The 14,476-nt window shown below is 38.1% G+C and overlaps 1 protein-coding gene across 1 annotated transcript; it reads left to right on the forward strand.

The window, feature by feature from the left end:
- The first annotated feature begins 6,190 nt into the window (after positions 1-6,190).
- On the forward strand, positions 6,191-8,073 carry bsx (brain specific homeobox). Its single transcript, XM_088939886.1, has 3 exons — positions 6,191-6,464; positions 7,400-7,590; positions 7,808-8,073. The coding sequence occupies exons 1-3, from the start codon at positions 6,191-6,193 to the stop codon at positions 8,054-8,056; spliced, it is 714 nt and encodes a 237-aa protein (XP_088796012.1). The 3' UTR covers positions 8,057-8,073.
- The last annotated feature ends 6,403 nt before the right edge of the window (positions 8,074-14,476 follow it).

Below are 14,476 nucleotides of genomic sequence, written 5' to 3' on the forward strand. Positions count from 1 at the left end.
TACTGATGATGCTGATTGCTGTAGGTGCAGCTGTGTGAGACTGACTTGCGTGTGTTATCCCTCCCAAACTGCACTTAATAACTTTCATTTTGTGCCAAGAAAAACGTCTCCATTTTGAAGCTACAAGGAGAATGATTATTTCTGATTTTTACTGGTGTCATGTCTGTAATTGCTTCCTTTGAAACAATACCATAAACTGTTTAACAACACATATAAATTTAGGCCTAATCCTTAAAAAGGAAACATTATTAAACCTCACCCTGCCATTTAATGCTCATTTTGACCTCGTCACATACAGGACATTTTATAGCTAAAACCACATCTTTCAAGGTATTACGGATGCTTGCTTTTGTGTTAGGACTATGAATATGTTCCAAAAAAATGAAGAAAAATAAACCAACATAAATTTGTTGGCTTATTTTAGCAATGAAAGTATGATTTGTAAAAGAAAAGGGATTCCGAAGTTAAACGGGTAAGAAACACGGCTTCGAAGTACCGTATAAGGTTTCACAAGAGGGTTCAAAATCGATAAATCAATTACATATAAATACAACACTTAAACGGAGAGACGAAAGGGCAATAACATCTCCGTTTACTTCCAGAAACAGAGTCGGGCTTGCCTGTTCTCTGTTGTACACCTCTCAGAGCTGGGACAAGGGGTCACTGCTGTCTCTAAACTGCGTGTGTGCCGGCGACCCGTTCAAGAAGCCGTCCTGCGTTGCAACCGAGGCTTCTGCATCAGGCTACACCTTTCCGAGACGTCCGCTTGCAACGCAATGGCGAAGGGGGCTCAACAGCAACAAACACTGAACCGAAAATAGCAGTGCTGCTGCATTAGGTTTAAGAACCCTTCTAGAAGATGGTGCGACTGTTAAAGGTATTGGTCTACCCAGTAAATGTGTACGATCTTATAAAGTCACATTTACCATTAAAGCGGCAGGGATCCATTATTCCGTTTCAGTGTTGCTCCTTGCACTTTCTCAGCAGTTGGTCCACCATGTAAACGCAAGATATACTGTGATATAAATAAATACCCTTCCCAGGTGCTTGTGAACTAGTTGCATGGACTGACTTTTTGCTTCGGAGTCCCCTAGACTGTGAAAGCTGATTTTTTTTTTTTTCCCCCAACGCATTCTTCTCAGGAACGAGCATTTAACAGGCGTTTTTTTAGGATAATTAAATACGAGCCTCTGCACCTGTTTGCTCGTGTCACCTGATCTGGAGTTTCTTCCACGACGTCGTGCATTTGTGTCAAAGAGGTGTTTTTCGCCTCTTGCAGAATTTGCACGATACGAGCGCGGAACGTTTTGCATTGTCAGATGCTTAGCTGCGCCCCGTTTTGTTGTGTTAGGAAAGACTTCTTCTGCAACGCGACTCCTTAGGCTTTTCTTGATAATGAATGGTTAAATGTGCTTTTTGATGCTTAAAGAATGTTTACTGATTGTAAAATCAAATGAAAAGGGGGTTTCAATGGTTTGTGCATTTCATAAGAAAATATCAGACAGCTGGCCCTCTCAGTTTTCAGTACAAAGCAACAACCGTAGACACACACATCCTGTAGTTACTGTACAGTATGCGTAAACTGCACTCTCAAACACTGTACAGTAGGTCGCAATGTAGATGTCTCCCAGTTCTTGTGTTGCGAATGTAGATAAATAATAAAAAAACAGTTAAGATCCTGCTCTTTGGGAATGTCACCTCTGTTGATTTTTAGATGAGTTCGTATAACTTCCATAATGCAGATAATAAATGCTAATAAGACTATAAGAAAAATGTCGGAAAAAATCTCACCGTTCGCTTTATTTTAATATTTTCTTAAAAGCTGCTATTACGTGTGATATTACGGGTTTTTACATGCAGAAATGAACAGGTCGTTTATTATGGTGACGCTTTTCATTGCAGTACATGAACGTGTAGGTTAAAATGATTTGCGGCGCTTCGGAAGACACCCAAACTACACGTTCAAATGAATCGTTAATCGTTAAAATGTTATGCAAGTCGTTAGCATGTTGAAAATCACTTTGTCTGCGACCTGGAAGATTCCCAGCAAATCACTCTGGCTTTCACTGCTAACGCTCTTAGGATGAGCCGATTTCGCCGCGGTCGCTGAGCTCCTTGGCCACTCATCCCGCCCATCGCCCGAGACGAGCCCAGCGAGTTTGCGTCTGGTCGGGATTAGCGCGTCCCCTCTCCCCCGCTGCGCTACCCCTCCAGTTCACCTCCGAGCCTGCCCGGACCGCGGCCCCCTCGCCCCGCCGCGTCCTCTGACTCCCCTCGGGGGGTATATCTCCACAACTGCCCTCAGATCTCTTCAAAGGTGCCCCATCTCCTGAAATAACCTCACCACCTAAAAATAAAACTCAGGTGAATTATGAAAAGCCCACATAAAACATTTTCTGCTTTTTGATAAGGTTTACTACAACTTCTAATAAAATGGCAGTTGTATATATACCCTTTGATGTTTTATCCCTCGAGTGTTTATTTGTTTTTAAATTAAGCAATATGTTAATTGTACGTTTTACTCATTTCTTAATATGTACTTACTTTTAAACGTAATATACTGGCTGTACGTCTACGCATGATTTAAAATGTCATTGAAGGTTGGGAGCGTTTTAATAGTTTGCATTCAATATCGTTATTTTTTTTTTTTACACATTTGTGTCATTCATATAAAAATCGTCTCAAAAACTCGTACGCCGCTGTTTGAATACCCAAAAAAACAGTCGCTTCGCAGAAACAAAGAGGTATCAGAAAATACACGGAGAATTAATGCGACTTCAACTGTCAATTACACAGAAGTGAATAAGCTATTATTGCAAAACAAGAAAGGAAAGTCTAATCATTCCAGAATCTTTATTTAACATGATTATTCAGACCCACTTGAACTAAATCATGTTGTCAGATCAACAGTAATATTATGAAGTTAAAAGAAAAAGCTCTTTGTCAGCGTCCTAGGTGATTATTTATCAAAAGTATTTAAAATAAAAGAAACGTAATTAGAGTCAGTTTCGTGAGCTTCGGATCTCATAGGCGAACTGCCTTAAAGAGATCCGTCTATTCAAGACAATAAAGAACAAGCGCTTATTCAGAGCCGGATCAGACAAAGAATCTAAAAAAGGCTTCAAAAGAACAGATAAAAAGCCTTTATGTGCTTTAAAACCACAACATTACAAAACCACGGAAAACCTCAAAAACATATACGGTAATTACAGTATGTCTCTTCTTTTCTGCGTCTTATTAAGGAAAATGTTTCAGTGTACCACATATTAGCCCATATTCTCTAAGACAAAATGCTAGACACTGAATAATAACCTATTTTGAGCATTTGGAAATATATTCTTGGGCTTGTCTAAGGTCTTCTAATCATCTCTGTCGTTTTAAAGTTGTGTAAGGAGTTTTAAATTCTGATGAAAATTGTTTGATCTAAGCCTAGCGATCGGACCATTAGGGATAAATGTAGTTCGATTTCTGTCGTGTCTATTAAGTTTTACAAGCTAGATAAATGCTGGCAAAGAATCGAAGAAAGAGCGACATCACTGTTTTGTGGGGTTTGTTTGTGAATTAAGTTGCAAATTAGCTGAAACTAACGGGAGTCTTGCAGATATAAAAGTTGCATTTAATCCTTCAAGCTCCTTAGAAACGTGTCACTTAAAAAGTGACGCTGCTCGGTCGCTGCGCCGAATTTCACTTGATGAAATTGCTATTCAAAAAGCGGCTTATCTCTCCCTCTCGTACCATACACTGCGGCCGACAGGATTGATTCTCCTGACTGTCGGAGCTCTAAGACAATTTCATCACCATTAATTCATTTATTTTCCCATTTGCTCCTAAAAGCAACTAGTTACCCTGTTGTGACATTAATCTGCCTCCAAGGGAACAGATGCCGCACTCACTTCTAAACAGAGGTGTCGATTAATTTGACGGAATTGTACAAACAAGTATGAAATCTAATTAAAAAAAAATAAAAATAACAGGCATAAACACTTAAGCCCGCAGGCAACGTTTGACACAACAGCGTCATGTTAATAACGACAATGACAAATCTCTATGCTTTTAAGTCCCATTTGTTACGATATTTATGTTTATCGAAGATAGGAAGGTTGTGAATTCGGATTGAAGGTGTGCTAATATCTACAGTGCGTTTCCCAGTAACATTTGCACCAAGCAAAAGCGTGTTTTTTTTTATAAATGACATGTGCGAAATCATGTCTGTCATCTATTTCAGTGGCGCCCTTTGGAATGGGATAGTTTAGTGCTCTAATTATCAAGGCCGTCCTTTACAATCCCAGGCACGACATCCGAGGTCTTCAGAGGTCGCATATCAGCACTTCACCAATGGTGGTGAAAATAAAAAAACCTGAAGACGTACCCAACCACCGCTTAAGAACTGAGAGACGACACGTCACTGGTCAGTTTTCAGAACTGACAGAGAAGCGTGATGACCAGCACCTCCGAGAAGCGGTGTGGATTGAAGGCGACGTGAAAGGTTCTAACCACCTGTTTCACTGCGAGTGAGGGTTTTGTCCTGTGACGGTCTACGAGAGACACCTACACCCCTTCACCTCTTCTCACTGTGCTGAGACGTTCAGACAGATGCGCTCCGGCTTCTCTCTTGATCTTGATCTTGATCTTTTTTTTTTTCCACGCTTGGCACTAACTTGAACGCAAGCTTGGCAAGGCGAGAGAAAGAAACACAATTACAAAAATCTACTCCCTCCCTCTTTCAACCCCCCCACCCACAATTTTCGTGTTCATTAAAGCAGAGGCAGCACTGCCATTTGTAGTCACTTGAAGGTGCTCATCTATTTACCTTATACTCGCTCATACATATGGAACACATGTCTTACACTTGCTGGAGTAATGCACTTTTAAGACTAATTGAATCCAGTAATTAATTTGTTCTACCTGCCTGATCGAATGGAAATCCTGTCCTCGTGCCCAAGGATTAGCACTTGCCGGTCTAACATCTTCCCTAATTATCTAATAGCATTGCTGCGAGAATTCTGGCTGTATTAAAACACTTTCGGCATTAACTGCAGTGATTGGAAATGTGATGACAACTCGATTTCAACAAATTACGGCCCCAAACATGGAGATGGAACAGAAGTACCTACTTGTAATTTCCCAGAGTTTAATATCAATAATTAGAGCCAATTTAGCGGAAAATGAGCTGAAATTATCTCTTGGTATGTTTTAGTACAATGTAATAATGCCGGAAAACATACCCTCCCGGAGGAGAACACCGGACTGCGGGGGAAAAAAAAAAGTTTAACTTAAAGACCTTGGAGCGAAATGTGAAGGCCGCCGTGGCAGGGAATGATATGTGTCATTTATCGGTTCGTATGTATTTATTAGTTTATTTGATTCAGATTAAGTTTCGTGCAGCAATTGAATTTCCAAACTGCGGTACTCTGTAAACATATCAGAACGCTTAAAAGCTGAAGTCGCCTATAAAACAGACCGTGTAGTTTCGATAATTCGAAACAACAGTACTACTACTCCTCACTGATAATAATCCAACAGAAATGCTGTAATTACACCGTCTTTCAAAGAGTTTCATGTAGGTTACAGCGATATAAACATTAATATTTATATATAGTCAACTGTTTCAAGTACGTTATTAAACGCCAACTGGACAAGGATGATTATGAGTAGTGTAAACTCTGAGGCAGAAGCAGTGGCGTTCTCAAGGGTAGCTGTGTGTTGAGAAGGAAGGGAAAAAGAAGAAATAATGAAATGGCAATGTCTTAATTCACAGCGACTGCCGGAAAAAAAGGGGGGACTGTTTCATAAACAGGAGATAGTTTTTAAGCGTGCTGAGGTTCAAAGCGGTTTAAGAGGCTCCTCAGAATCGCTCGGGCTCCTCATGAAAGTCCGTTTCAGCACCATGGCGAGCGACCCGCCCTCTGCTGCCGTCAGTATAATTAATCCATATAGAACTAATTCAATCCCCGACCACGCCGTCGTGCCATTGGCTAATCGCAAATCTGTTCCACAATTTGTTGCCGTCGGTCCTCTACAATAAATACTAATCTACCTGGCTCTATCTACTCTGTTTCTTCACAGACGGTAAACTATAGCGTCCTCAAATTTAGAAGAACCTGGCTCGTTTTTTCGAACCCAGCTGCCGCGAGTGCAAGTAATATTCATCTCCGAACCCAAACACACTCAGGAACTGACAGTTTATTGCATGCTCGGATTGGATATGAATCTAAATTTTACATCGCCCGTCCATCAAATGCCCGCTCAGAGGCCGACGTCGTTCTTCATTGAAGATATTTTGCTGCACAAGCCCAAACCCCTGAGAGATGTGTTTCCTTCGCCCTTCACAAGTTCACTGGCATCCCGGGTGCCGCTTTTGGAGTATGGATACCCTCTGATGCCAACCCCTACTATACTGGCACCCCATCCTCATCATCCCCTGCATAAACCAGACCATCACCCCTATTTCCTCACCACCTCTGGTAAGTACAGAAACGGGCCTCAGAACGAGTGAGCTGTACATAAGTCAGATTCAGAAATAGCCTAGACAGTTAATGCTGTTATTAATGTTATTACGTGAAAATCGTCATCAGGTAACAGTATTTGTATCAACATTAATTTTGCCATCTGACTGTAAGACCTGCGGGGGGGGGGGGGGAAGTCAACTTAATAGTTCAGTAACACGGAAAACGTCCGCTCCACAACTTCTGTATGTGAAAATTATAAAACGCCATGTTACTTTTTCGGAAATGCACATTTTAACAATGCACGTATAAAAAAAACTAGGCACTGCAATAACAGAGAATGGGATTTAACTTTTTAAACTTTTTCTTTGCAAAACAAGAGTGAGGGAACATTACTATGGCGCCATCCTAATTAAATAATGGTTGAATGGAATTGTTTAATGATATTAACTGCATCGTTATTACTTTAATGGCTTGATCAAGCAAAAAAGTTCACAGTTAAAAAAAAAGTAAAATATGCGTTTTCCTTTATGTTCGGCCTAGCCATCCTGCATACAGTATCGTGATTGTGACAAATATCCTAAGAGCAAGCGGAAAGTTCAGTTAATCTTTGATCGCCAACATTATTTTTTATTGAACAATTTAAAACGAACTGCAGGCCATCTGTCTTTATGCTGCTTCGACTCTCGGGATGTCATTATTCTTAGGTCTGAATTGTCACACCACGAATGTATCGAAGAGAGCTTTTCATTTTTCCTTTTTTCATCGTTTTGCGACAACTCTCGACGTGATGTTTTTTTTTATTTGTATATTTTAAAATGAAAAGATTAAAAATGTTTCGAAATCATTTAAGCATCCACTGTTTGTTTTTTCGTTTTTATGAAAAGCTACGTTATCAGACCAGATTATAATAAATTCTTATTAACTAATCTTTTTTTATTTTATTTACTCAGGTATGCAGGTCCCGGCATTATTTCAACACCACCCGGAGTTGCCGGGAAAGCACTGCAGACGCAGAAAAGCCCGAACAGTGTTTTCCGACTCTCAGCTATCGGGTTTGGAAAAGAGATTTGAAATCCAGCGGTATCTGTCGACTCCAGAGCGAGTTGAGTTGGCAACAGCCCTCAGCCTTTCGGAAACACAGGTAAGAAAGCTGTCCTTCACTGTTCTTTTTTCTGAACCTACGTCGTTTATATGAAATAATTGCTAGTGTAATAATTATATGTTATTATCCATACTATTAATATGATAGGGGCTACCAATAGATATTTTTTTTAAGTGACACATCCTTACGCCGCGCCTATTCAAACATAACTAAATCAGATAAAACACATGTGTATTGAACCTCCTTTGTTACATAGGTAAAAACGTGGTTTCAGAACAGAAGGATGAAGCACAAAAAGCAACTTAGAAAAACGCAAGACGACCAGAAAAGTCCAAATGACTTGGATCAGTCTCTAGAGAACAACTCCAGCGAAAACGAAGGCAACGAGAAGATCTCTCTGGATGTCAAGACTGCGAGCGCCCAGAACACCTACATCCTGGAGGAAAACGAAGACGACGTCGATATTGAAGACGACGACATTTGTTCCCCTGAACACTTAATATAAGCGACTTTTATGTCAAGTTTTTGAACACTTTGCAGAATACCAAACAACACATTGTGACGACTTGGAAGAAGACAAAGGGGGGTTTATATTCCTAATAGTGGTGTAAGGTGCGATCTCAGCAAAAAAAAAAACAACAACATTTAAGCACTTCTGTGAAATATCCATATGATAAAATAGTACTTATTGTAAATTTCATAACGGAATATGAATAACACTTATGGAAATAGGTGAAATAGAGCACAGAAGCCGTGTCATCTTCTGGAGTCCCAAACTAATATAGTTTAAAATGTTTTTTTTAATATATTTTTCATGTCGACTTTTACAAAATGCAGGAACTGCCCTGCTATTGGTGATAATGACAATAGTTTAATGAACATCGAAACAAAAAGACGACTTTTTTTGTTGTTGAAAACAAGCAGGACAAGTTTCGAAATGGTGCAATTTAAATTGAGACCTTGAAACTTTTGTACTAATATTCCATTATTTTAACACAAACTGGCGTTGTACCTCATTGCACACAAATTTTCTCCTCTTTTTTGGGGGTGGTGTATTGATTAGGGTAGGGGGAGATTGAAATGTCTTTAAAAAATATTTTTTAAATCGCCGAAATTTTGTTCCCATGCTAAAGTATTGTGATACAAGTAAAATCATTTTGCAATAGTCTAAAATCAAGTAAGAATAATAAATGTCCAAGGAAACAGATAGTGTATTGCTTCTGCGCTTTAAATGTGATGTTAAGTCTCGTACGATGACTCAACACTCCTATACATTGTAAAGACAATCTGTAAAATATTATTTTTATGTTGTATATAAAACTTAACGGACATTTAACGCTCTGACAAAGTCTTGTGTTTAATTATAGAGCAATTTTATAGGTATCTTCTGTTGGTCTGTTGGCACTCGCATTGTAAGAAAGTGCATGCTTTCGCAAGACTTGTTTATGCTAGCTATGCAGTTAATTTAATGATTTGATTTTCATGTGCATTTTTATTTAATGTTTCGTTTTAATTAAAATTAAGAGCACGTGTTTTACATTTTGTTGTTTTTTGCGCTCGTATGTTTCTCCTGCCAAGTGTATTACTGTTAGATTTCTAACACCGTTATATAACTAAACTGAAATACGTAACGTATATATATGTACGTTAACTCTATTTACATACACACTGTTATATACATATGTTTCTCGGTAGAAATACCAATGATTAAAAATGTTTTACAAAGAGCAGGTCGGGCTAGATCTGTTTTCAAATCGTATAAAACAATGAGGAACTGTTTGCTTGCACAATTATAAAAAACACAAATATGCTACAGGTTTTCTTCCTAAACCGATCAAATGTTTTACATTCGCTTTCGTTCATTTGCGAGTACCCTTTGCTTAAAAAAAAAACATCGTTAATGTTTAACGTAGACGACGTTTCCTTTCCAGTGCAGTTTGGAAATAAAAAAGAAATTATGGTAATAATTTTAACTCCGAAACTGACACTTCGAACAACGTTTTATCTTCTCCTTTTCAGTAGTCGAAAATGCAAAAAAAGCTTCAGTGAAGCGACCGAGAATTAGCCTGTCAAACGTGGAGTAATGCAGTATTTATTTATATAGTGAAATCTTATATAAAGAAATAATTATGCGAAAAATAATGGAAAAAAATAATTAGGTACTGTATCTCATACAATCAACAAAAAATTCAATAGTTCCACTCCAAACAAAACAAAACAAAACTTTTTTATAGGAAACTATTTTGATTAAAAAAAATAAGTAAGTTATTTTCTGTTATTAACTAAACTAATTTACGGAAACATGCTTTTCAATCTCGGGGAGGATATTCTTAAACTTTCATCTTCGAGGGCCCATATCTTACCGGTTCCCAAGCTTCGTTAACCCACCTACGAAGCGACTTCAATTAAAATGATGTCGTGAGACCAGTTTTTGTTTTTGCTCGGTATGTTTTTAGTTGTTTTTTTGGGGGGGGGTGGGTCTTAAGATAAATGCGCAGGAATGAAAAGCAGTCACCAGGCCCCCAGTCACTGTTATTAAGCCGTGCGGAATTTTAAAACATCAGCCGTCGAATATTCATTAAGCTTTGCTGTACCTCCGGAAAGCAACATTTGTTACTCTCAGCGCTAACATCCGTATGATACTCCTTAACCTTTGATTCACGATCACGTTATGCTGCATCGCCGGGCTTTGATATAATGATTTAACCAATTTCAACGCCTTCGACAAGCCGCGGTTTATCGTATCGTACTTTATAACACAATGTCCCGAGCTTAATGTCGCCGGAGCCCCTTTTGGTCATGCTGTCAGACCCATAATTACAATGATACTTCAGTGGCAACTAACTACGGGATACCAGATGGTGTCTAAATATGCTCGACAGTCTCTTTAGAAATAATATCATTGGAAGTAGGGAAAAAAAACATATATGCATGTTGTAATCAAGCCCTTGAAAGAGAGGGGGTATCTGGGGTCCTTGGTGCATGTAACTAACGCTAGGCTGTACAGTCTGCTACCTGTTTTAATTGGAATCGCATAGCCATGCGGTCGCAACGTGAACACAACCAAGAGAAAGATATACCTCTTACCTGTAGTCTACTCTTTACATATTACGCCAATTCAGAAAACCAGCCGCGTTTCACGAGTCCTTGCTTTGATTGCGTTATGAAAGATTCCTGCACGTTTTTATTGTGTGCTGCCTGGTTTGATGGGTACAGTTGGTTTCTGGCGAGTCGTAGGCGCAGGGGGCTAGTTCAAGCCCGGGTCACGCTGAGCGGTTTGCGGTTCTCTCTGGTTTGCGCGCCTATAGCTGGTTTTGCACCGCAGCGGCCTGGCTGGGCGAAATCGTCTGAGCATTGGCGAAAGCAACACCGCTTCATTTTTTAGAAGGGACTGGCAAGACAGTGGCACTGAATCAAGCAGAGACGATCCTCCTCAGTTACACATTACTCCGTTGTTTAATGCAAATTTACTGTTAAAGTTATATGGATAACATTTCCCATATATGCGAACCGGAAAGCTCAAGATTGAAATTGGTCATTTTTTGTTCCATGCTTTTTTTTTTTTTACCTTGCAATTACTGTATTCATAATCTAAGTGCAAAAGTTTAAAAGCTTATACCTCGTTAAAAAGTTTAATCTATTTTAAAATTGGGGTGGAGAAAATTTGAATTAACAATAATTTCCAGACTTCTGAATTAATACTTCTCTCTTTGCCATTGTTATAATTTGCGTGTTGATGAAGTATTTATAACGTTTTCATGTGCTGACTTTCTTCCCTCCCTTGCAAACCGCTTCATGCTGAACTTTAGAGCTTATTCTCAGAATAACTTCAATTGTCCTAAACATTCTAAAAATATAGACACGTAAAAATGGTTAGAAAGTGATCAGAATAGAAGTCACAGCCAATTTAATTGAATACATTTCAGCAGGATCTGGATGAGCATGTTTAAAGGTTCATCTAGAAGCACGACAGGGAATTCTTTTAAAGAAAAGCCTAGGAAATGTGCTGCAAGACTCCATCCACAAAGAACTAAATAGAAACCTGTCTGGGATTTTACACCCAGCCCGAGCCTTAAGCTTTACCCTCCTTCTTCAGAAGATCAGTACACCTGTGCTGTTCCCTCACTGGAATGCTTGTGCTCATTGTTGTCACCTGAGTTGGTTTAGGAAACCTATTAACTGTTAATTGCAGAGAGGGGGGGTTTACAATTAAAGGGGAATAGGTAAAGCATGATTGTACTCATATCATTCCCTGTATGGTGTCTGATTTCAATATAGAACCTAGCCAATATTTCATAGTAGAATTTGTTTTCATGCTTTATTATCTTTTTATTTGCATATTACATTTGTCAGTTACATAGTCTACGAACAGGAGGAGAGTACGTCTAACTGTGAGTCTAACAGTATAATTTTTTGCAATGCTTCTACCAGTAGCCATCAGCCTGAAAGTAGAACACATTGTTAATACTTGCCCTTAATTTTCAGAGGGAAACTAAATATACCATTGGTTAGCTAATTATGCAATAAAAGGTGCTAAATCGCTTTTCTAAATTCTTCCTAAATGGACAAATGGGAATTTGTCTGAATTGTTATAATCATTAGTGAGGTACAGAATTTAAAATGATAGCACTAATAAACCATTATATATCTTTTTGACAATACTTTTTTGTCTACTTGCAAGTTCTATGAAACATTTGTAATTTTTTATTTAAAAATGAACATTTTCTTCCATTTACACTACACAGTACAGACTCCATCCTTGAATAACATGAGCTTTTAAGATGTTATATAACTTTATTTTGTGCAACTCTATTTTTGTTTTCCGCTTGTGTCTACACATGAATACACAGCCTGAGACATAATAAAGTACTGTACAGCTACAGGTTACATTTTGCTTCTATACAGGTAACATTTCTGCATTGAGATGGCAAACAAACTAAATTACATCACATTTTCTCCTGAACATCATCTTTATGAGACAATGTAGCCTCTTCTAAACACTGTAAGTGTCCCCTGTCCACAAGGAATCCCATGACCAAAGAAGAGTGAGACTCCTCTGTCCTGGTGTCCAGACAGTGAACCTCTGAAGCAGTGGACACAGCTTCTCTCTAGGCTTCACAGACACAAAACACAGAAGATATTGCAGTGGTGATTGGAAACAGGACATTCAAACTTTAAATGTACATGTCTGTATTGCAGTGATATAAGCCTTTATTCATATTACCCAGGTAATCTCAAAGGCTTTATTGTAGTTAATAAGAAAAGGATCTAAATCCAGTATTTGTTATAAAATATCTTTCAGCAGTGATACAAAAATGGGGTAATGCTGACACTGTTCTTTACTCATTACCTTTTATATATTCATTCATATTTAATTAAAATATTTAATGTCACAATTATAGAGAGACACCGACATTTATTTGATTCACTTAAATATAATTAGTGGGATGTGGCACACATTCATGTAAACATACTGTACCATGTAAACATTTATATTAACTGCACATTAGAAAATGTTTTTTTTATGAAACCAGTGAACTGTATTATTAGAAGACATTAGAAAAAAAAAACTTCAGGTTTATGGATAAATGACGAATGTTAATATTCTGTTTTTTATTAGGGTTACATAAGAGTGTTCCTGTGCAAACATATTCTAGCATCCTGTAAGAAAGAAATTCAATTGATGAGAATTACCATCTGGCTTTAGAAGATATTATTCTGGATTTAAAATACAACTATATCTGCAAATCTAGTACATTACATACAAATATATTAATTTACGCATTCTAAGGGTGGGAACTGCAAAGTTATTCTGGGGGAAAGAAAAAAACATATCAGACTCTTATCTTAATGAGTCCACCTGTACATTTTGTATTTTCTCCACACTGTCTATTTACAAGGCATCATCAAAAGCAGACTTGGTACCAAAACCAGAGATTTCAAACTTTTTTTTCTCTCACAGCAAACAGGTCTGTTAGATGTTTATCCCTTTCCTGCCTCATGAAATTTGTTTTGAGACCTTTATTGCTGCAGATGGAAGCTTGTAATTTTCTTCTATCTTTCTTTTTGTGTAAATTGTACCCTTTCAGCTTGTGAACAAAAAGAAGGAAAAGGGAAGCATTTGCATTAGTATTTAGCAAGAAGATCAAACGATCTTCAGTCCTTCTAGGTAGACAGCCTATACACATCTTTTGAAATTTCACCTTAGAAAAACACACACGCACAAAATGTATTCTTTTATAAGTAAATGGCAATGATTATGGAGCTTATATAGTCATTTAAATGTGTACCAGGAAGGCAGTTCACATTAATTTGGGAGGTTTACATTAATAGGTCTGATTTTTTCTTTCAAAGAGGATGTGCATTACTTTTCCCCTTTGAAAAGCAATTCATTTAATTTCAAAACGTGATTCTGATTTACTGAGAAAATAAAAAGCAGGGAGAGAATAGACAGTGCGGAAGGTGATCAATTAAGAGATTAAGCATTTTGCAACACATGGACGCATCTGCATTTTATTCTAATAGCAAGGCCATCAGCTCATTTTCAGGGGACTGCCGCCTACTTCAGCACAGTCCTCAGATCAAAGTGAGCACGTCTGCCCGCACTTTCTAATCTGAAAAAGGGATGCTAATTTAGCCTCCTTAATGTGTGGTGGTGAGAGACTCCTTCAATTAACTGAATTCTATAGCTAGGGGAAAATAAAAAGATGCAGAGAGAGTTGGTCTGGAAAGGCAGCATTTCTCATTAAATCAAAAGGTCCAGTATTCATTACCTCACGCATCTGAGGCTAAACACTAAAAACATAGAGCATCAAAGGAGGCCATGATGGGTTAAATAGAGACTATAATCTAATTAAAATATTACATATGAGTAAATAGCTCTTTGATATTCATCTAAAGGTTCCATTAAAGAAATAGGTGCTTG

This window comes from Atractosteus spatula, chromosome 22 (assembly GCF_055471065.1).
Source record: "Atractosteus spatula isolate fAtrSpa1 chromosome 22, fAtrSpa1.hap1, whole genome shotgun sequence".
Taxonomy (NCBI): Eukaryota; Metazoa; Chordata; class Actinopteri; order Semionotiformes; family Lepisosteidae; genus Atractosteus; species Atractosteus spatula.